The sequence below is a fragment of the Orcinus orca genome, chromosome 3, assembly GCF_937001465.1.
Source record: "Orcinus orca chromosome 3, mOrcOrc1.1, whole genome shotgun sequence".
Taxonomy (NCBI): domain Eukaryota; kingdom Metazoa; phylum Chordata; class Mammalia; order Artiodactyla; family Delphinidae; genus Orcinus; species Orcinus orca.
In genome coordinates, this window is record NC_064561.1 from 69587605 (window position 1) to 69612409 (window position 24805).

The 24805-nt window shown below is 38.0% G+C and overlaps 1 protein-coding gene across 1 annotated transcript in view; it reads right to left on the reverse strand.

Moving 5' to 3' along the window:
- CTNNA1 (catenin alpha 1) overlaps window positions 1–24805 on the reverse strand; it is a 177855-nt gene that overhangs the window by 116231 nt on the left and 36819 nt on the right. The window contains exon 4 of the mRNA XM_004282059.4: window positions 633–799. Within this exon, the coding sequence (XP_004282107.1) occupies window positions 633–799 (167 nt within the window). The remainder of the gene's footprint in view (window positions 1–632; window positions 800–24805) is intronic.

The following is a 24805-nucleotide window of genomic DNA, read 5'->3' on the forward strand; positions in this document are numbered from 1 at the left end:
TTCAATTTACATGGCCCTCAAACATTTGAGCAGCTACTACATGGGAGTTTTATGGGAGGTGGGGAAGGACAGCATTATTATGACTTCCATCTAAAAGGATACAATTTAACATATCTTGATTTCTCAACTCTGGAACTCTACTGGTACAAGGAAATGTTTAATCACTACCACAAAAAGGGAAGGAGTCAAAACAAAACCTTTTCTGCAAATTCTTTATTAGAACAAAGACAACACAGGTTCACAGCAGAGCCAGTATGATGTTCACTAGGAACAGAGGAGTGAGTGGAAATTAAAAACATTCCTGGTCCATTTAGGTAAACCAAGTTCAAAACCAAACCAGGGCTTCCCTGGTGGCGCAGTGGTTGAGAGTCTGCCTGCCGAGGCAGGGGACACGGGTTCGTGCCCCAGTCCGGGAAGATCCCACATGCCGCGGAGCGGCTGGGCCCGTGAGCCATGGCCACTGAGCCTGTGTGTCCGGAGCCTGTGCTCCGCAACGGGAGAGGCCACAACAGTGAGAGGCCTGCGTACTGCAAAAAAAAAACCAAACCAAACCCTAAGAAATGTTGAACTAAGTATGGCCAGCAGCAGCCTCGCTGTGATAGAACAAATTACAGACATAGGCCTATACTTACAACTTTCAGCTGAACAAGTAATTTGTAGACATCTGCCATGTCAGCCAAAATAAGCAGCCGGGTAACAGCAGAGAGCAAAGCTCGAGCTGCCCGAACCATGTTGCCACGCTTCACGGAAGAGCAGGGATCATCTGCAAACTCTCCGGCAGCACTCTTCATCAAATCACCTGTTTTACAGAATAGAAAAACAAACTCAGCAGAATGAACCAAATAACTGGTCTACATTTTAAAAAAATAAAAATAATTCAAACTTTGTATATTTCATGTGCAGAATTTAGTTTAAGGATTTTTATTTTTGTTGTTTTGTTTTCTAGCTGTCCCTAAGAAAAAGCACCTTCATACATCCCTGGTAAAAGCACAATATCTAGAAAGTGATTTAGCACTAATGTATCAAGAGCCTTAAAAATACTTCTTTCCATTGATCTAATAATACTCCTTTCCAAGAAGGACCATTATATGTATCCTAATGGAAAAAAAAAAATTCAAGATTTGAATGGGAGAAAAAAATGGATCTAATGCAATCTACCCTCACATCCACAAAATGATACAGAAACACAGCAACCATTATGTAGGACCATCATACTTCATTAACCATCACAACTACCTAATGCATACAGCTCAAACAGAAACTCACTGGTATGTTCAGTCACTGACTCATTCATTTTCCTCATAGCAAAACACTTTCAACAGCTCAAATGCTCAACCAAGCATCTAGTTAAGTAAATTATGGTAAAGCCTACAATTGACTATTATGCAAATATTAACACATATATGGTAAAAATGTTAAAGCTTATGATGAAACCTTAAGCAGAAAAAATAAAGGATGAAATGATAAATGTATGTAATCTGTGTTTAAAAAATACAGAAAAGACTGGAGTCAAAAGACAAACAGGGGGCTTCCCTGGTGGCGCAGTGGTTGAGAGTCCGCCTGCCGATGCGGGGGACGCGGGGACGCGGGTTCGCGTCCCGGTCCGGGAGGATCCCGCGTGCCGCGGAGCGGCTGGGCCCATGAGCCATGGCCGCTGGGCCTGTGCGTCCGGAACCTGTGCTCCGCAGCGGGAGAGGCCGCGACAGCGGGAGGCCCGCGTACCGCAAAAAAAAAAAAAAAAAAAAAGACAAATAGGGACTTCCCTGGTGGTCCAAGGGTAAAGAATCCGCCTTCCAATGCAGGGGACGCAGGTTTGATCCCTGGTCGGGGAACTGAGATCCCACATGCCGTGGGGCAACTGAGCCCGTGCGCCACAACTATGGAGCTCAAGCGCCTCAACAAGAGAGCCCAAGTGCCAGAAACCACAGAGTCCAAGTGCCCTGGAGCCCGCACGCCACAACTAGAGAGAGAAAACCCACACACCACAACTTGAGAGCAGCCCATGGGCCGCAAAGAAAGATCCGCATGCCTCAACGAAGATCCCGCGTGCAGCAACTAAGACCCGATGCAGCCACAAAAAATAAAATAATTTTTTTTAAAAAGACAAATAATAGTTATACTAGGTTACAATCTGACTCTTTACATTATTCTGTACTTATGAAAACATTTTCTATAACAGGTATTATATCCATAATTTTTAAAATTAGGCTAAAAACATACATTTTACTATAGTTATTAGGAATATCCAACTTATACAATCCCGGCTTCAACAATGCTAAGAAGTTATTTATAACATTTCCTAGAAACTTGTAAAATAACTTATACTTTTTTGTTATCTGTTTCTAATAACAATCATTTAAGGTGCCTATCGTTTCTTTTCTTATAGCTGAAAGCAACTGTAGGGCCAGGGCTGTGTCTGTTCCACCAGTTATACTGACAGTGCCTCTATGGTGACTATCTTTGGATTCCTGGAAAATTACTCCCTCCCTTGGCTGAACATGTCCACTTCAGATTAAAGCCTAAAGGCTATTCACTCTCTCATCTCTTCCACAAATGTAAAAAAAGGGCACTATCAAGAAGCCTAGCTACTTCTTTTTTTTTTTAATTTATTTATTTTGGGCTACATTGGATCTTCGTTGCTGTGTGCAGGCTTTCTTTAGTTGTGGCAAGTGGGAGGCTACTCTTCGTTGCGGTGCGCGGGCTTCTCACTGCACTGGCTTCTCTTGTTGTGGAGTACTGGCTCTAGGCACACAGGCTTCAGTAGTTGTGGCTCGCGGGCTCTAGAGCGCAGGCTCAGTAGTTGTGGTGCACAGGCTTAGCTGCTCCATGGCATGTGGGATCTTCCCGGACCAGGGATCGAACCTGTGTCCCCTGCATTGGCAGGCGGATTCTTAACCACTGTGCCACCAGGGAAGTCCTAGAAGCCTAGCTACTTCTGAAGAGACCTACCAAATTTCTCCTAGCTATCAAATTTAGTTGCAGAATGTGAGATTAGGGGGAAAAAGTTAAATTCACCCTCAGATTCATGTATTAATTAGGCTAAGAAGCACAATATAGTATTAAGAGCAAAGACAAGCTCTGCGTATTTGTCAGGTCAGAAATAACTCACAATGAAGAAGTTCATAGTTAAAAGTTTTCCTGGATCTAAGATACAGACATACGACAATTACGTGGATACTTAACAAAAATGTTATTTTATGGTACTTAAAAAGACAGAGCTCAGCCATTCATTTATTTATTCAACAAATATTTGAGCACCCACTATACATTAAAGGGCAGTGATATAGTGCTCAAGAAACAGCCCATGTCCTCATGGAGCTCTATGGAGGGGGTAAGACAGACAAGCAAACAATTAAAAGCTGATTAAGACAAGGCGCCTGTACTCAAAGGGCCTACAAATTAGGGAATATTACAATGCAGTCAAAAATTACAATAGCATGTGGACAAGGTGCTATGGGAATATATCAGGAAAAGTTATTTACTCATGTAAGAAGTTGTCCCTAAAGCCTTGCAGAAAAAGGTATTTCCCTAATATTAATTTTAAGCAAGGGATATTAAATAAGAAATATTGGCCTTATACAATAAAAAGAATTCCACCTATTTATTGAGAGCATATTACACAAACAAATAAATCCAGTGCCACGGATAAGAAGCTGAGCAAGACTTACCTCTGCTTTCAAATGGTTTATAAACCAGAGAAGAAGAAAGTGATCATACAGAAATTATGTGGCATTTTTAACATACGAGCTTTAAGAAAGGCACAGAGTAGCATAGGGTCAAAAAAGGAAGCACTAAACGACCAGTTTGGGGTATAAGTGAAATGCCAACAACAGTTTTATTGAAGACATGGTCCTCTGAAATGGACTCTACCCACAAAGGATAGGAAGAACTTGGGACAGTAGAGTTAAGGGAGCTGGCACCTCAAGCAAAGGGAACAACAACATAGTAATATCTAACATTTATTGAATGCCCACTCCATGGCACTACACGTATTTTATTTAATCCTATGAACCACCTAGAAAGTAGGTGGTATTAGCCCTTCTTTACAAAAGAGATAACTAAAGCTTAGGCAAGTTAACTAACTTAACAGTAACTAACTTAACTTGATTAAGTTAGTTACTATTTCACCTAATAGTAAATGAGAGAGACAGGATTTGTAATGCTTAATGCCTATGTTCTTAGAACCACTTAACAAGCTGGGTATACAATAAAAAGGCATGTTTGAGTTCTCTAGTCTAACTTGGAAGTAAAGGATGTGTATAGAAGCATCAGTTGATCGGGGGGGTGGACATGATGATGGGTAGAAAGGCCATGGACAAACAGAGTACAAACAAGAATCCCTGAGCCAAAGAGGGAAGTCAAGGTCAACCTAACAAAAGCATATATAATAAACCTGGCCAGTAATATGGGTCAGAAAGCCACAGTAAGAGCCCAGGAAAGAACAGTAGTAAATTATAAATGCAGGGGTCAAATGATATGATAATCTTTGATTATTAAGAGGGAGGGAGGGAATTCCCTGGCAGTCCAGTGGTTAAGGACTCCACACTTTCACTGTCAAGGGCCCGGGTTCAATCCCTGGTTGGGGAACTAAGATCCCACAAGCTGGGTGGCACAGCTAAAAAAAAAAAAAAAAAAAAGTAAGGGAAAAGAAAGCATGGTGGAAGACTACTTAAAGGATTCAAGGTACAGCTGTTCTGAGATGGAGAGGAGAGCCAGGGCATACTACATGTATGCACATGAACTGGGGAAGATTTAAAAAAAACAAAAGCTGCAGCCCTTGAGACTGTGGCTTTAGGAGTAAGGGAAAGAAGACTCTGTGACAAGAGAAACAAAGAGACCCAAGATGACGAACTGTCTAAAACAAGAAGATAAGCATTTGCAAAGGAAAGTCGTCAACAAAATCAAATATATACATATAAATCACTGGAATAGAATTGAGAATCCAGAAATACAGTAAATTAATTTTCAACAAGGCTGCCAAGACCATTCAATAGGAGAAAAAGTGTTTTTAACAAATAGTACTGGGACAACTGAATATCCACACGAAAAACAATGAAGTTGGACACCTACCTCATGCCATATACTTTCAAAATAGATCAAAACCAAATGTAAGAGCTACAATTATAAAACAGTTAGAAGAAAACATTGATAAAGTCTTCAAGAACTCTGATTAGGCAATGGTTTCTTAGCTATGACACCTAAAGTGTCATATATATATAAAGAAAAAAGATAAAAACTGGACATCATCAAAATTTAAAATTTTTGTGCTTCTAAGGACACTATCAAGAAAATGAAAAGACCCACAGAATGGGAGAAAATTTTTGAAAACCATATATCTGATAAGGATCCACTATCAACATTATATAAAGAAGTCTTAAAATCAACAATAAAAAGACAAATAATCCAATTTAAAATAGGCAAAGGAATTATACCACACCTCTCCAAAGAAGATATATAAATGGCTAATAAGCACATGAAAAGATGCCCAACCTCATTTGCTGTAAGGGCAATGCATATCAAAATCACTAAATATAATCATTCAAGAAAGAAGGCAAGGAGATTGGTTCAAGATGGAGGAACAGAAGAACGTGCTCTCACTCCCTCTTGTGAGAACACCAGAATCACAACTAACTGAACAATCATTGAAAGGAAGACACTGGAACTCACCAAAAAAGATACCCCACATTCAAAGACAAAGGAGAAGCCACAATGAGTCGGTAGGAGGGGCGCAATCACAATAAAATCAAATCCCATAACTGCTGGGTGGGTGACTCACACACTGGAGAACACTTATACCACAGAAGTCCACCCACTGGAGTGAAGGTTCTGAGCCCCATGTCAGGCTTCCAAACCAGGGGGTCCGGCCACGGGAGGAGAAATTCCTAGAGAATCAGACTTTGAAGGCTAGCAGGATTTGATTGCAGGACTTCGACAGGACTGCGGAAAACAGAGGCTCCACTCTTGGAGGGCACACACAAAGTAGTGCATATAAGGACCCAGGGGAAGGAGCAGTGACCCCAGGGGAGTCTGAACCAGATCTACCTGCTAGTGTGGGACGGTCTCCTGCAGAGGTGGGGGCGGTGGCTCCATCTCACCGTGAGGACAAGGACACTGGCAGCAGAAGTTCTGGGAAGTACTCCTTGGTGTGATCCCTCCCAGAGTCTGCCATTAGCCACACCAAAGAGCCCAGGTAGGCTCCAGTGTTGGGTTGCCTCAGGCCAAACAACCAACAGGGAGGGAACCCAGGCCCACCCATCAGCAGTCAAGTGGATTAAAGTTTTACTGAGCTCTGCCCACCAGAGCAACACCCAGCTCTACCCACCACCAGTCCCTCCCATCAGGAAACTTGCACGCCTCTTAGATAGCCTCATCCACCAGAAGGCAGAAAGCAGAAGCAGGAACTACAATCCTGCAGCCTGTGGAACAAAAAACACATTCACAGAAAGACAGACAAGATGAAAAGGCAGAGGGCTACGTACCAGATGAAGGAACAAGATAAAACCCAAAAAAAACAACTAAATGAAGTGGAGATAGGCAACCTTCCAGAAAAAGAATTCAGAATAATGACAGTGATGATGATCCAGGACCTTGGAAAAAGAATGGAGGCAAAGATCAAGAAGATGCAAGAAATGTTTAACAAAGACCTAGAAGAATTAAAGAACAAACAAACAGAGATGAACAATACAATAACTGAAATGAAAACTACACTAGAAGGAATCAACAGCAGAAAACCTAGGGCAGAAGAATGGATAAGTGACCTGGAAGACAGAATGGTGGAATTCACTGCTGTGTAACAGAAGAAAGAAAAAAGAATGAAAAGAAATGAAGACAGCCTAGGAGACCTCTGGGACAACAGTAAACGCAACAACATTCGCATTATAGGGGTCCCAGAAGGAGAAGAGAGAGAAAGGACCAGAGAAAATAACTGAAGAGATTATAATCGAAAACTTCCCTAACATGTGAAAGGAAATAGTCACCCAAGTCCAGGAAGCACAGAGAGTCCCATACAGGATAAACCCAATGAGAAACACGTCGAGACACGTAGTAATCAAATTGGCAAAAACTAAAGACAAAGAAAAATTATTGAAAGCAGCAAGGGAAAAATGACAAATAAATAAAAGGGAACTCCCATAAGGTTAACAGCTGATTTCTCAGCAGAAACTCTACAAGCCAGAAGTGAGTGGCATGATATATTTAAAGTGATGAGAGGGAAGAACCTACAACCAAGATTACTCTACCTGGAAAGGATCTCATTCACATTCCATGGAGAAATCAAAAGCTTTACAGACAAGCAAAAGCTAAGAGAATTCAGCACCAACAAACCAGCTCTACAACAAATGCCAAAGGAACTTCTCTAAGTGGGAAGCACAAGAGAAGAAAAGGACCTACAAAAACAAACCCAAAACAATTAAGAAAATGGTCATAGGAACATACATATCGATAATTACCTTAAACGTGAATGGATTCAATGCTCCAACCAAAAGACAAAGGCTTGCTGAATAGATACAAAAACAAGACCCATATATATGCTGTCTACAAAAGACCCACTTCAGACCTAGGGACACATACAGACTGAAAGTGAGGGGATGGAAAAAGATATTCCATGCAAATGGAAATCAAAAGAAAGCTGGAGTAGCAATACTCATATCAGATAAAATAGACTTTAAAATAAAGAATGGTACAAGAGACAAGGAAGGACACTACATAATGATCAAGGGATCAATCCAAGAAGAACATATAACAATTATAAACATATATGCACCCAACACAGGAGCACCTCAATACATAAGGCAACTGCTAAAGCTATAAAAGAGGAAATTGACAGTAACACAATAATAGTGGGGGACCTTAACACCTCACTTACACCAATGGACAGATCAAACAGAAAATTAATAAGGAAACACAAGCTTTAAATGACACAATAGACAGACAAATTTAATTGATATTTATAGGACATTCCATCCAAAAACAGCAGATTACATTTTCTTCTCAAGTGCACACAGAACATTCTCCAGGATAGATCACATCTTGGGTCACAAATCAAGCCTCAGTAAATTTAAGAAAACTGAAATCATATGAAGCATCTTTTCTGACCACAACGCTATCATATTAGAAATCAATTACAGGGAAAAAAACGTAAAAAACACAAACACATGGAGGCTAAACAATATGTTACTAAACAGCCAAGAGATCACTGAAGAAATCAAAGAGGAAATCAAGAAATACTGACAGACAAATGATAATGAAAACACGATGATCCAAAACCTATGGGATGCAGCAAAAGCAGTTCTAAGAGGGAAGTTTATAACTATACAAGCCTACCTCAACAAACAAGAAACATCTCAAATAAACAATCTAACCTTACACCTAAAGGAACTAGAGAAAGAACAAACAAAACCCAAAGTTAGCAGAAGGAAAGAAATCATAAAGATCAGAGCAGAAATAAATGAAATAGAAGCAAAGAAAACAACAGCAAAGATCAATAAAACCAAAAGCTGGTTCTTTGAGAAGATAAACAAAATTGATAAACCATTAGCCAGACTCATCAAGAAAAATAGGGAGAGGACTCAAATCACGAAAATAAGAAATGAAAAAGGAGAAGTTACAACAGACACCACAGAAATACAAAGTATCCTCAGAGACTACTACAAGCAACTCTATGCCAATAAAATGGACAACCTGGAAGAAATGGACAAATTCTTAGAAAGGTATAACCTTCCAAGACTGAACCAGGAAGAAATAGAAAATATGAACAGACCAATCACAAGCACTGAAATTGAAACTGTGATTAAAAATCTTCCAACAAACAAAAGTCCAGGACCAGATGGCTTCACAGGTAAATTCTATCAAACATTTAGAGAAGAGCTAACACTGATCCGTCTCAAACTCCTCAAAAAAATTGTAGAGGAAGGAACACTCCCAAACTCATTCTATGAGGCCACCATCACCCTGATACCAAAACCAGACAAAGATACTACAAAAAAAGAAAATTACAGACCAATATCACTGATGAATATAGATGCAAAAATCCTCAACAAAATACTAGCAAACAGAATCCAACAATATATTAAAAGGATCATACACCATGATCAAGTGGGATTTATCCCAGAGATGCAAGGATTCTTCAATATATGCAAATCAATTAATGTGATACACCATATTAACAAATTGAAGAATAAAAACCATATGATCTTCTCAAGAGCTGTAGAAAACACTTCTGAGAAAATTCAACACCCATTTATGATAAAAACTCTCCACAAAGTGGGCATAAGAGGGAACCTACTTCAACATAATAAAGGCCATATACGACAAACCCACAGCAAACATTCTCAATGGTGAAAAACTGAAAGCATTTCCTCTAAGATCAGGAACAAGACAAGGATGTCCACTCTCACCACTATTATTCAACTTAGTTTTGGAAGTCCTAGCCATGGCAATCAGAGAAGAAAAACAAATAAAAAGAATACAAATTGGAAAAGAAGAAGTAAAACTGTCACTGTTTGCAGATGACATGATAGTATACATAGAGAATCCTAAAGATGCCACCAGAAAACTACTAGAGCTAATCAATGAATTTGGTAAAGCTGCAGGGTACAAAATTAATGCACAGAAATCTCTTGCATTCCTATATACTAATGATGAAAAATCTGAAAGAGAAATTAAGGAAACACTTCCATCTACCACTGCAACAGAAAGAATACCTAGGAATAAACCTACCTAGGGAAACAAAAGACCTGTATGCAGAAAACTATAAGACACTGACGAAAGAAATTAAAGATGATACCAACAGATGGAGAGATATACCATGTTCTTGGATTGGAAGAATCAATATTGTGAAAATGACTATACTACCCAAAGCAATCTACAGATTCAGTGCAATCCCTATCAAATTACCAATGGCATTTTTTACGGGAACTAGAACAAAAAATCTTAAAATCTGTATGGAGACACAAAAGACCCCGAACACCCAAAGCAGTCTTGAGGGAAAAAAGCGGAGCTGGAGGAATCAGACTCCCTGACTTCAGATTATACTACAAAACTACAGTAATCAAGACAATATGGTACTGGCACAAAAAGAGAAATGTAGACCAATGGAACAAGATAGAAAGCCCAGAGATAAACCCACACGCCTATGGCCAACTAATCCATGACAAAGGAGACAAGGATATACAATGGAGAAAAGACAGGCTCTTCAATAAGTGGTGCTGGGAAAACTGGACAGCTACATGTAAAATTATGAAATTAGAACACTCCCTAACACCATACACAAAAATAAACTCAAAATGGATTCGAGACCTAAAGTAAGACCAGACACTATAAAACTCTTAGAGGAAAACATAGGAAGAACACTCTTTGACATAAATCACAGCAAGATCTTTTTTGATCCACCTCCTAGAGTAATGGAAATCAAAATAAACAAATGGGACCTAATGAAACTTAAAAGCTTCTACACAGCAAAGGAAACCATAAACTAGACGAAAAGACACCCCTCAGAATGGGAGAAAATATTTGCAAACGAATCGACAAAGGATTAATCTCCAAAATATATAAACAGCTCATGCAGCTCAATATTAAAAAAAAACCCAATCCAAACATGGGCAGAAGACCTAAATAGACATTTCTCTAAAGAAGACATACAGATGGCCAAGAAGCACATGAAAAGCTGCTCAACATCACTAATTATTAGAGAATGAAAATCAAAACTACAATGAGGTATCACCTCACACCAGTTAGAATGGGCATTATCAGAAAATCTACAAACAACAAATGCTGGAGAGGGTGCGGAGAAAAGGGAACCCTCTTGCACTGTTGGTGGGAATGTAAACTGGTACAGCCACTAAGGAGAACAGTACGGAGGTTCCTTAAAAAATTAAAAATAGAATTACCATATGACCCAGCAATCCCACTACTGGGCATATACCCAGAGAAAACCATAATTCAAAAAGACACATCCACCCCAATGTTCACTGCAGCACTACTTACAATAGCCAGGTCATGGGAGCACCCTAAATGCCCATCGACAGATGAATGGATAAAGAAGATGTGGTACATATACAATGGAATATTACTCAGCCATAAAAAGGAACAAAATTGGGTCATTTGTAGAGACGTGGATGGATCTAGAGACTGTCATACAGAGTGAAGTAAGTCAGAAAGAGAAAAACAAAAATCATATATTAACCCATGTATGTGGAACCTAGAAAAATGGTACAGATGAACCAGTTTGCAGGGCAGAAACTGAGACACAGATGTAGAGAACAAATGTAGGGACACCAGGAGGGGAAAGTGGCGGGGGGTGTGGGTGGTGGTGTGATGATTTGGGAGATTGGGATTGACATGTATACACTGATGTGTATAAAATGGATGACTAATAAGAATAAAAAAGAATGAAGGCAATAAAAAGAAAATCACTAAATATTTCTTGAGACCTAAGATATGTTGTAATAAAACTATCCTTATACTAGGATAGTTATAATAAAAAAGACAAATAACAACAAATGTTGGTGAGGATATGGGGAATCTGGAACTCTCATAGCCAATTGGTGGGAATATAAAATGGTACAGCCACTTTGGAAAACAGTCTAGCAGTTCCTCAAAAGATTAAATGTAGAGTTACCATATGACCCATCAATTCTACTCCTAGGTATATACCCAAGAGAACTGAAAACAAGTGTCTACACAAAAACATATACATGAAGCTCTATTCATAATAGTTGAAATATGGAAACAATCCAAACATCAATTAATGAATGGATAAATAAAATGTGGTATATCCATATAATGAAATATTTAGCCATAAAGAGGAATAAAGTACATGCTACAACATGGATGAACCCTCAAAGCATTATGCTAAGTGAAAGGAGCCAGCCACAAAAAGCCATATATTGTATTACTCCATTTATATGAAATGTTCACAATAGGTAAATCCAAAGATAGAAACTAGATAAACAGTTGCTAGGGGCTGGGGCAGAAGGGAAGAGTGAGGACTACTAACTGCTAATAGGTATGAGGATTCTTTCTAGGGTAATGAAAATGTTCTGGAATTACATAGCAGTAATGGCTGTACAACCTTGTAAATATACTAAAAACCACTGAATTGTATGCCTTAAAACGGTAAATATTACGGTATGTGAATTATTATGACTCAGAAAATAAAAAGATAAATAAGAGTATAAAATGCAGTGACCTGAAAATGCACACACCTTGGAGTTGGAGGTAAGCTTGAGTTTTGACTTTTCCACTTACTATGTGACTGGACTCCATAGCCTGTTTCCTCTTCTGTAATGCTTAGAGAATAACTTGCTGCGAGGGTCAACTAATAAGAGGCCTACTTTATTACCTTGCATTAGGAGACAATATAGGGTTGGTAGAAATTATTACTATTAGGTAAAACAAGATGAGAAGACAGAGAAAAGATCTTCATTGCGTTTCCTGAGTATTCAAATCTGTTCACCAATGACCCTCAAGGGCATCCATGCCTTCTTTCAGCAAGTGTTACTGAGTGCCTGCAATGAGCCAGGCGCTATTCTAAACACTTGGGATAGAAATTAACCAGACAAAAATTCCTGGCTCCAGGGAGCTTATATTTTAATGAGAGGAAAAGATAATAAACATAATAAATAAATCAATTATGGAGGGGCAGTGACAGAAAGAAGGGCAGGGAGAGTGGGGATATAAGATACAATTTAAAATATGGGGATCAAGGCAGGCCTCACTGAAAAGGTACCACTTGAGGAAAGTCTTGAAAAAGGCAGCACAGGAGCAATGTGGCTAACTCAAGGCAACATTCCAAGCAGAGGGAACACCAAGTCAAAGACCCTAGGGCAGATGCACACTAAAATGATCTTGGAAGACCAAGAGAGCCAGTGTGGCTGGCATGGAGGTAATGAAGAATGATTCTGTGGTAGGTGCAAAAGCCAGATTTCAAGGATAACAGAACAAGTTAGAAATAAAACTGCTCTTTCAAGAATTTGGTCTGCTACTAAGAAGAAAAGTCAAGGGCCTACTAAAGAAAATTCTTTTGTTTTTTGTTTTTATTTTTTGTAGGATTAGCAGTATAATGGAAGAGAGTATGATCATGAACTTAAAATCAGACAGAAACTGTAGCTTCACCACTACACAGGTCAGTTTCCACAGCTGTACAACAAATAATACAGGTAATCCTTACTTTGCACAGTAGTGCTGGTCTGTAAAAATGATCACACAAACTGAAACAATGCAATGTGATCTTAATCATCAATGGGAAAAATTACAATTGTCTTGTGACCTTTAAAATTTTTTGTCAACAGGTTAAAAGCTCCTTACTATTGATTATAAATATACAGGGAAATTAAACAAAAATAGTACAACTAATATTTATTTAATACGTAACTTAAAACATTATAATAACACTGAGAATGAAAATGTTTTATTTCCTTGTAAGAAAACTACTCAAAAGTAGTTTCTGAACAATGCTTACCTTTTTCAACATGATACAGAGTACCTTTTTTATCCCTTCACAATTATCCTATTTCTTTCTAAGTCTGGATCAGTTTCCAACATTTCCTTTGCACTTTCAATGTTATGAACTATCTCCAAGAGTTCCTTTAATGTGAAGGTTTTGATGACATCACTTTCTCTTGGACATCATTATCCTTTCCATCACAACTACTTTTCTCATTTATGTCAATAAGTTTGCCTTCACTAAGTTCCTCTGACTGCATATCTAAAGTCTCTTAAACAGCAGCAGTGTCAACATTTCCAGTCAGCTATTTCTTCTGTAACTTGGATTTATCACTTTTTCTTTCTTTGCTGTACTTTCATCTTTGTTAGCAAATTCCCTCTTTCAATGATCTCTTCTTATAAAATGGCTCACATGGGTTTATCACTGAGAGACAAGGAGGCAACACAACTACACACTTTGCATGAACTGAATAGTTGCAGTGACCAATCAATCACTAACAGACCTTGAAAGAAGAGACATGATTGGTCAGTGATCGTGATGCAGACCTGTTATTTATGTAGTGATTTGTACACTTCAGAGCTAGCAGTGAAGTCCGTACTATATAAAATCACTCAGTTAATATACTAAAATTTGAACCATGTTATTGGGGAACTGGTATTATGAAACTGTGGTAACAAATTTGTGCATACTGGAACAGTGCAAAGTAAGGACTGCCTCTATGTACCTCCCAGGCTTACTGTGGATATGAAACCCAATGTTCAGGAGAGAGGTTAGAATAGTGCCTGCATTCCCATACTATCTTTTATCACTATGGGAATTAGTTACAGACAGATTGAGGGGGTAAAGGAGGCAAAAAGACACCAAAGACACATAACTAAAGAATGAAAATTCTAGATCACAGACAGGAACACACATAATCAGGACCACAGGAGGAAGTGAGAGCCATGGAGTTCTTGTACCCTCAGATGAGAAGTGAAAGCAGAGGTAGCAAGATGCTTCCAGGCAGTATGAAGTTTAGCATAGCTAGAGAATCTATGTTCTCAGAGGCAGTAAATGAAGCTTTCCTAAAAACTGAACAGGATGGTAACGGAAATGAAGGTTTGAGGAAGGTGGAAGAAACTCTGAAGCAGCTGCTACAGGAAATGGAAAAGTGAATTAACCTGAGGTAAACGAAAGAACTGTGGGAAGAACTAAAGGCCCAGAGTAAGCCAAACAGGATGAACTTACCGTACATTCTTAAAGCTATAGCCCATCTAAATGAATCAAACCTCTTCAATAATTAGCTTACATTCAAATGGACAAGCATAAAGTCTTATAATTTTAAATTTAATTACTTAACCTCACTGTAATAATCCCCCAATTTATCCCCAACTCTAATCTCTCTTTATACCATAACCCCCTCCTACCAAATTCTCACTCCCTCCCAAGTTCCTCTTAAACAGTTTCATGCCTCTACAGCTAGCATGGTATCATTCTAAATTAGAATCAGGTCAAGCGATAAGTGGAACTGAAAGGAAGAAGCACAGTAAATTACATATATTTACATCCACTCTCATCTCTTCTAGCTCACAACCATAATGGCAAACCCTTAACTTCATGGCTAACATATGGTATTAGTAATGAAAAATACATCAGAAAACATACTGTGTGATGGAGTAAAACATACAATTTTAATATACAATTTTTTCCACTCAACTATGAATAGTAAATAAGCCATTAGCTTTTTTAAAAATAAATTTATTTATTTTAGTTTATTTATTTTATTTTTGGCTGCATTGGGTCTTCGTTGCTGCACACGGGCTTTTCTCCGGCTGCAGTGAGCGGGGGCTACTCTTCATTGTGGTGTGCAGGCTTCTCATTGTGATGGCTTCTCTTGTTGGGAGCACAGGCTCTAGGCATGCGGGCTTCAGTAGTTGTGGCACACGGGCTCAGCAGTTGTGGCTTGCGGGCTCTACAGTGCAGGCTCAGTAGTTGTGGCACATGTGCTTAGCTGCTCCGCGGCATGTGGGATCTTCCTGGACCAGGGCTCAAACCCGTGTCTCCTGCACTGGCAGTCGGATTCTTAACCACTGCACCACCAGGGAAGCCCCAATCCATTAACTTTTAAAAAAAAGGGGGGTGGACCTCAAATTTCTGCTAAATGGTCATCTCTATAAAAGGAACATGATATTTTAAGATTGACTTGAGATGTTTAATAAGGTAATCAATCAACCTTTAAAAATGATAAATGTAACTATCAGTTAGTTTACAGTGCATACTTGTAAGAGTTATCAAAAGCACTCCTTCTGTACACAAAAAAAGGCAAACTAGGAAAACTGAGGCAGACAGGCAGTCTGTCCAAGGTCACATGATCAGCAGTAAAGGCTGAGAATATAACTGTGTCTTCTGGAACCCACTTCTACTGTTCCATCAGCCATGAAATCAGATCTGTCAACATGTCCATCCCCTGGCATTTTCCCCTAACTAAGCTGGGGATAAAAGTTAAGCTCTTCTGGAGTTCAAAACAAGGACAAATCGCAACTGTAAGTAAAATAAACCAAAAAACACCATTCTACATTAGAACAGGACAAGATAAAGGCCTTTCTGAAGCATCAAATACCTTGAGTAAATTCCCTTCAAAGCAATCCAACTTTTTATAAAGTTATGGGTAAAGGACAGGTTTGAAAAGTGTGTGTGGGTGTGTGTGTATGAGAGACACACATACACACACAAAGTAAAAAAAGAGAGAGGATTGTTTTTTCTTTTTTAACTTGAGCCTAGGAAACATGAGATATTCTATTATGCCACTCCTTTAAAACAAAGGATGTTGCTAGGTAATATTAATGAATATATACTCTTCTCCCAGAACAATGTCTGGAGTAGATCAAACAAGGTATTGGAACTGGTCTGAATCCCAGCTTTGCTATTTGATGGCTGTGTGACTTCGGGTTGCTTCAGCTCTAAGTCTGTTTTCTCTTCTGTAAAATGAGAATACCATCCCCCACCCCACTGGGCTGTTTTGAAAATTAAATGAGGTAATAAATACGAAGCTCACAAATACTTCTGTGCCCCTTCCACTTTCTCATCTACTTTCTCCAATTCTTAAACCTATTCAGAACATTGTCATTGCTCACACACCAATCATTTCTTATATTTTCAGAAATAAGGTCATGCTAGCAAGTTTCTCAAAGGATGAAGGAAAAATTGGCTTTTAATTTGTAGTGATGAAGTAGTAAAGGAGGCACCTCCTTCACTCCCATCTCCACAGTGCAGAAAGTGGTAAAAACCCGTCCTTTTGTGATAATAGCTACAAACAAAGCTTGACTTAGTTCCCCTTGCTGGGCTTTAGTTTTTCCAGCTGGTTTTTAAAATTAAAAGAGAGAGAGAGAGAGAAATTATGCCAATCTGAGGTTCCTTGAAGTTATTAAAAACTGGTCATCTCCCTCATATATCCTATTTACAACTTCCCATCCCCAAAAGCCCATGCCATACTCTAAAAATGGCTCCTAATCACAATGCCATAGCAGAGGGCACCAAGTCCTCAGAAATTCAGCTATGGAAACATCTCTATAAGCCTTCAAAAGTCCTCCAAGGAGACTCAAAATATAGAGCAAAGTTATATTTTCCCTAAAAACAATTCTAAGGATACTTCTAATATGCTCCTTGGCCAGAACTTTTTCTATCTTTAGGTCCAGAAAAAGACAAGAACTCGGCCAGCCCAGCAGAGGAACATGGTTTATCTTCTGTAACTTATATAATCTACCAGCTCCAGGTGTCTTTATTAATGAAAAAAAAAAACCTTTTTTTTTAAATTTCCACCTTAAATAGCAGATATACAATAATCTGTACTGCACAATGAGAATGGAAATCACAAAGTATTTATGTCATGGGGGAGACTACACCAACATACACGAAAATATTAACAGAGGTGGTATAGCATAAGGTTGTATAGCCCGATGGGTGATTATTTTCTGCTCTTTGTGTGGGTTTTCTTTTTTAACTTTCTATAATGAATATCTTTTTAAAGAAAAAAGTCTTCAAATAATTTTAAAATGTAAAATATCCTTAATCCATGTCTGTGATACATAAAACTGAGGTTTTCCTAGAAACGAGTAACTTAAAGCACTCCAAGAAAGTCTATATGCAAATTTTCTTTTTTCAAAGGTATAAAAAAATCCCATGGCTACTAGTGTCACTGCAGAAAGGAAAAAGGAAAATTAGCATACATTATGAAATAAAAGCTTTGTAAAATCAGCTATCTTGAGAAGCTTATCCAAAATATGGGAAAGCCAACTGGTAAAATAAGGGGCCCATCTGCACACCCAATCTAATTGTCATTATTTTTTTGTTTAGTTGCTGCAGGAGAAGCTCAACTATTATACAGACCCTAACTAGACACTTCTTAAATAGAACATTTTATAAGACCATATTGTTTGTTATCAACTGCCAGATCCAAAAGAAAAGATGTTTTAAGACATCCACCTGAATATGCTTTTGAGGACCAGCAAACACAGCCCTGTGTTAAAATGACAGAAGCTTCCAGGAGAAGAGTTAAAAGATTCATCATCTTAAACATGTTCCAATTATTTATTCATTTCATGATCAATTTCATGTCCATATGTGTAATTCTGATTCCCCCTCTCCCACTAATTTCCTGGATAACCTTGGTCAAGTCACTTTGATCTCTTTATCTCAAAATGATTTTAACTGTCTAAAATTTTTCATTCTCTCAGATATCTCATACTATCCTTGTTAACAATGGCAGGCTTCAGTCTTTAAAATAAACACTGTCCTATTTACCACACTCCTTTTAAGTTTTTGAAAAGTGAATAAAACTCTGGTCATAAATATATTAAAGAGAGGTCTTTAGTTATCTGGTTCAAAATAACCTTCTTAAATCATATTACTCTATAGAGGATATTATTCAGCCATTAAAAATTATGTTGTAGGAAAGTACTTAATGATACTGAAAGATGTTCAGGACCCATTAAGTGAAAAAAATAAATGAGCAAAACATAGTGCTACCCATGTGAGTATATTCATAAAAAACAAACTGGAGGGGTCAAGACCAAAATGTTAACCATTGATTTCATCTCTGGGTAACAAAATTATAGCTGATTTTTACTTCTCTTTTGCTCCTACTATCAAAAACATGTTCACTGCAGAAAATTAACTTTTGTTAAAGGAATGTTTTCAGTTCTACCCAGAGTAGCCAGACGAAGAAGAAGGAAAAAAAAAAAAAAAAAAAGAGCAAGCAACCAACATCACAGGTAAGTCTTTTATAAACCACCCTGTACTTAACAGCTGGGCATCTTTTTACACAGTAGAAAGCCAAAAAAAAATCCAGCCCTGAATTTGAATACAGGATTCCTAATTCTTGAAAGTTACCTTTTTATTGCTTTAGCTCCACTGATAAACCTACTTTATATCAATTTCTCTTAAACATATCTGATTAAAAGATCTCACCAAAAAGTGATATACCTGTTCTTACTTCTTTGTTATCATTCCACCAACTTTCTTTTTACAAAATAATAAATTGACAGGACCAAGTCTTCATAAAGTTATTTGCCAACTTCAAGATAATCAAGGATTAACATGCATTTCCCAACCTGTCCCAATCCCTTCCCTCCAACACCCAAAATTTTTTAATTCATTTTCCATGATCTAGTAACAAAATAAGACATCTTCCACACTTGTCGATGAAGACAAACTGGCAATATAGTTGCAAAGAATAACAGATTTTATAACATAGTCCTTATGGGAAGGAACCAAATGGTGGAATATATCTGGTGTAACTCACTCACCCTGTGACATACAGATGAATATGAACAAAACACTTCATGCTCTCCACCTTCATCTTTCCATTCATCAATGGGTGATATTTCGCAAAAACCACAGACCCCTAGATGACACCTCCATAACTATAGAAAAACTGACAATGATTCAAAGAATTCCTGACAGATGCTTTAAGAGAACTTCCCTGGGGTGCCATTTTTAATCCACAAAACTGTTTATTTTTTGAAAATCAACCCAGAAAAAAAAACATTTAATATGTTATTTAAGTACTGTCGGCCCATCTGAATCAGTTCAGGGAGCACCCAGAAAAACTCTCAATCTACACCCTTCCCCACCCACTCTGGGTAAGAAAAGGAGTTTTGAAATTTCTACTTTTTCTAGTAGACAGAATGGATCTTTTTTAAAAATTAAAAGAGTACCACACATATTCATGTTCTCATCTTCCTTACTAATTCAAGTGTGCCCTGCTGCTATTCAAAAACACTCCAAAGAGAGGCACTTACTTCCTGATTACACATTCAAATAAATGCATAACATGCATTTCAACTTGGAGTCACTTTCTTAAAAAATTAACTAGTAGCAACCACGTTTCTACATCATGGTTGAAGTCATGCCAAAGTCAAAAATTCAATACCCAAGATAACTTCCTTAGCTACACTGTACAAATATATTAAGGCAGAAATATTACCCACTGTATCTTAAAAGTATTATTATCCTGGTCAGTGTCATTATTTTTGTGAGTTTAACAAGATAGACTTTAAAAAAAAAAAAAGCAATTTCAAAATGACAGGAAACATTAGAATTTAATAACTTCATTCTCCTTTCCTCACTTCCAAGCTGGCTACACCAGAACTCAAGTATTTGCAAAGCATATGCTCACACAAGGGTAGTGATCCAGAAGCAGACAGCATCCCTGACACATCCCAAGTCAAAGAAAGTGTAGCCTCCAGCCTACAGACTTACAGTTTAAGTCAGACAGACAACTTTAAGACATAAAACACCCAGATGCCAACCAGTTAATGACTTTCTGGAATTTATATTTTGCTTTTCCTGCTCAAGTTAAATGAAGAACAACAGAAAACGGATTAAATAGTGAGAGCGGAGGAAGAGGGGTCAATAATGAACAAGTTTTAAATTAATCACAGTCCTCAGGAACATACGAAGGGTAGGAATTGGAGTGGGAGCACTTCTAACAACAGATACAGCCATCACGGGATCACACGAAAAGAGATATCCACAAAAATAAGCAGCGAAAACAGGATGAAAAATCTACCAAAATAGCAAGGGGAAAAGGCAGGATAACAAATGACAAGCCAGAACTTAAAGCAAGAGTATGAGAAAAATCAGCTGATTTCTTGTTAGATTTAATGAAGAAAGTGATTACACTAATCTGAAAACCTAATTAACTTAAATTTAATCGTTTTCAAAACGTTTCTCTGCTATTGCTCTTCCATAGCATAATTAACACTTTTTGAAATCCATACTCAATATTCCAGGGTAGGAATACTTGTCATTTTTTTCCTGTGAAAAATTAAAGATCCCATATATAAAATCAAGCTCATGATTTCAACATGAATAAAACCACACTAACAAGACCAGACAAATTAAAATGCAGTCTCACACACCCACACAAAGCTCCTCAAAGCTATGTTTCAAGTCTTCACATCATGAACTTAGCAAGCCCAGATTTCGCTCTGTCTCCTGTCTACCTCTCAAATCCTACTCGAAACACTCACTGACAGCTGCTTTGTCCTGATTACATCTGCCTTCTAACATCTATCTTGCAGGCTGACTATATTAGATGTGGGTATACCAGTCTGAAGCTGTCAACATCTGCACTGGACAGGAGACCAATTTTCACCTCCTTCAATCTGACTCTAGTTAGTTGCCAGGGAGAAAATTATGCCTCAAGAGCCTGATAGCTTGTGCTCAATATTCTTTTGTCAGGGATAAAATACATCATTATTTTCCTTAAAACTGCCTTGCCAAGATCTACAATGAAAAAAAAATATATATATATATACACACACACACACAAACATATATACACACCACAAAAATATGTACACACACACACATATATATGCATGCACACACACCTCTCCATATGTATATACTATTTTCTCCCTGTATACAAATCATTCAAACTATAACAAGGAAGAAGGCCTCTACGTCCTCAATTTCACTGCACAATTACTGAGATAAATAAAAGAATGTCTCTTAATATCAATTTACAAGCCTCACTGACTATTCCTTCTTTATAACAATGTCCTTAAAAGACCATCAGTTTTATCTATGTAATTCTGTACTTTCAAGATTTAAAAAAAGCTGAGAAGATATTTGTGCAACAAGTCCATTAATGAATATGGTCACCAACGAACTGTAACTGCTAAGATCACACAGATCTTAGCAAACTCAATAGTTTTAACTCTATTGTTTTAGAACACCAATATATACTGCTTTCTTGCTCTAAAAGTTACAAGACACTTTCTACAGAAAAGATGGTTCTTAGAACAACTGAAACTTAGTAAACAACAATGATTGCTCTCAATAAGCTGAAGTCCTACTTCTACTCAAGAACAATGGGCTTGCATTATAATCAGTTTACCTGAAATGGAATACTGTAATGATCCCAAAGCCAGAACTTGAAATGAAAAGCCTCCAAAGAAATTTTAAGACAAATACTGCCTGACATAAACAGACATGAAAGGTGGGAAACTATAAGCCAAACGTTAAAATGTTTGCTTTCGATTTACTTGTCAAGGATACTTAGTAAAAGGATTTACTCTATTTTTACCTTCTATCGATTTGGGGAGATGGGGTATGTAGATATTACTATTAACTGTTTTTCCAATATTGGAGAGGAGGCCGCAGTGAATTATCCAGATGTTTTCATGTTGTCCACCATGTGAATAACAGCACATACATGAGAGATGACTGGGTGTGGTTAGTAGTATGGCAGTCATGGAACAAAAATCAAACCACATGGTCTGGGAGGCAGAAAAAGTCACTGGATTTAGCTGCAATCTTTGTTCTTTTCAACTGAACTCAACCACCTTTTCCAGGACTACCATAAATCAGGTCCCACCATTAAAATCATTACAGACACACACAATCATGTCTTGATTCTCCAAGTTAATACTACCTCTGCATACCAATAGATTAGTGATGAGAAACCTAAAAGATTAGCACCTCTGGTCCAATAAGCCATGTCACAATTTTTGAAAACCTGGCATAATTCCAATCAATAAGAAAAATAACAGGGATTCAACAAATCAACAAAGGAGCACTAATGTTTATAGATACTTATCACTGCCCTAGGGGCTCTCACAAGCATCATCATGTTTAAGGTACAGTCATAAACAAACACAAAAAAATGGTCAACATCAATTACTCCAAATAATGCAAATTTTAAAAAAATAAAGTAGCATTTTACGCCTCTAAAGATAGTAAAAGGGCTTCCCTGGTGGTGCAGTGGCTGGGAGTCTGCCTGTCAATGCAGGGGACACGGGTTCGAGCTCTGGTCCGGGAGGATCCCACATGCCGCAGAGCAACTGGGCCCGTGTGCCACAACTGCTGAGCCTGTGCTCTGGAGTCCGCGAGCCGCAACTGCTGAAGCCCGCGCGCCTGGAGCCTGTGCTCCACAACGGGAGAGGCCACCACAATGGGAAGCCCGCGCACCGCACTGAAGAGTGGCCCCCGCTGGCCGCAACTGGAGGGGGCCCCCGTGCAGCAAAGGGGATACGATGCAGCCAAAAATAAATAAATAGATTTAAAACAAAAAAAAGATAGTAAAAAATTTTAATGGACTATCCCATTACTTGTCAAGAAGGATAATTTGCTTCCATTGAACATCGTATTATTATATCCCTTGTTCCCTAGGAGAATGCTCCACCATTCCTTGTGTCCTGGGGTGAACATGTGATCCACACTGGCTAATCAATCTCCTCTGGAGATAGAAACTGGTTTAGAGCCGAGCGTGACCAAAGCAAAGCTAATCAGTCCCCTCCGTGACTAAGATATAAACACTAAGAAAGAAAAGTTTTATCTGCTGGGATGACAAAACTAGGACGACCACCTCAAACTAGAGGTGGGCATCTTGTCCAATATGTATATATGAAAACAGAGGTAAACAAATACATGGAGGCAAGTGATGAAGGAAGCTTCACATCCCTTCAGTCAAGTCACATTGGCCATGCCTGAACTCAGGATCTACTCCTGGAACTCCCAATTACTAAGACCCGTTAACTCCCTTTTTGCTTAAACAAGTTTGAGTTGAATTTCTGTAATTTCTGTAATTTCTGAATTTCTGTAATAGGTGAGGTTACATGAACACTAAGCAAACTAGACAGACAGACAGATAGATAGATAGATAGATATAGCCCTACTGGAGAACTATTTAGGACTACATTTTTAAAGTCCTAAAATCTATGTCCCTAAGGAAACTTTCTGAATGGTAGTTACACGAGTATACACATATGTAAAACTTCTTCAATCTGTACACCAATTTGTGTACTTTGCTGTATATAATATAAATTATACTCTAATTTTTTTAAAAAAGATCTGTGCCCCTATATTCCTACTCCAGGAAATACATCTTAAAGATATAATTTTTTGAAAACGGGAAAACATTATATATACAGGGTATTCACTCACTACAGCATTATTTATATTAAAAACATAAAAATAACCTCTAAGCCTAATAATAGGGAAATGATGTAATAGAAAGTACATAGTTTGGTTTTTTTTAAACAAATTTATTTATTTATTTTTGGCTGCATTGGCTCTTTGTTGCTGCGCCCAGGCTTTCTCTAGTTGTGGTGAGCAAGGGCTACTCTTTGTTGCAGTGCGCAGGCTTCTCATTGCGGTGGCTTCTCTTGTTGCGGAGCATGGGCTCTAAGCACGCGGGCTTCAGTAGTTATGGCACATGGGCTCAGTAGTAGTGGCTCGCGGGCTTAGCTGCTCCACAGCATGGGGGATCTTCCCGGACCAGGGATCAAACCCATGTCCCCTTCACTGGCAGGCAGATTCTTAACCACTGCACCACCAGGAAGTCCCAGAAAGTACATAGTTTTAAAGATAATAAATTCCAAGGTTATACTAAATCATAAAAAAATGCCTGTAATTAGTGTTAAATTTTTTTAAAGAAAATAGTAAAATGATACCAAAGCTAGAAATAAAACTAGGGTAAAATGCATATGCGTGTAGCCAAGAACTTGAAAAGAAACACAAAACTAAATAAATATAAGATACTATTTATAATAATTCAAAAAATAAAATAATGTAAACTAATAAAACATATAGAGGATATATATATTATATATATATACATGGTGCTATGCACTAATGAAAGAAATAAAAAAGATCTAAATTGATGGAAACATATTTTGTTCATAGAAGACTCAATATAGTAAAAATATCAACTCTCCCCAAATTGATTACAAGTTTAATGTAATTCCTACCGAAATTGCAGCTTTTTTGTAGACACAGACAAGATTATCTAAAATTTATATGGAAAAGCAATAAAAACTAGAATAGCTAAAACAATTTAGAAAAAGAATAAAGGGGGAAGAATCACTCTACCCA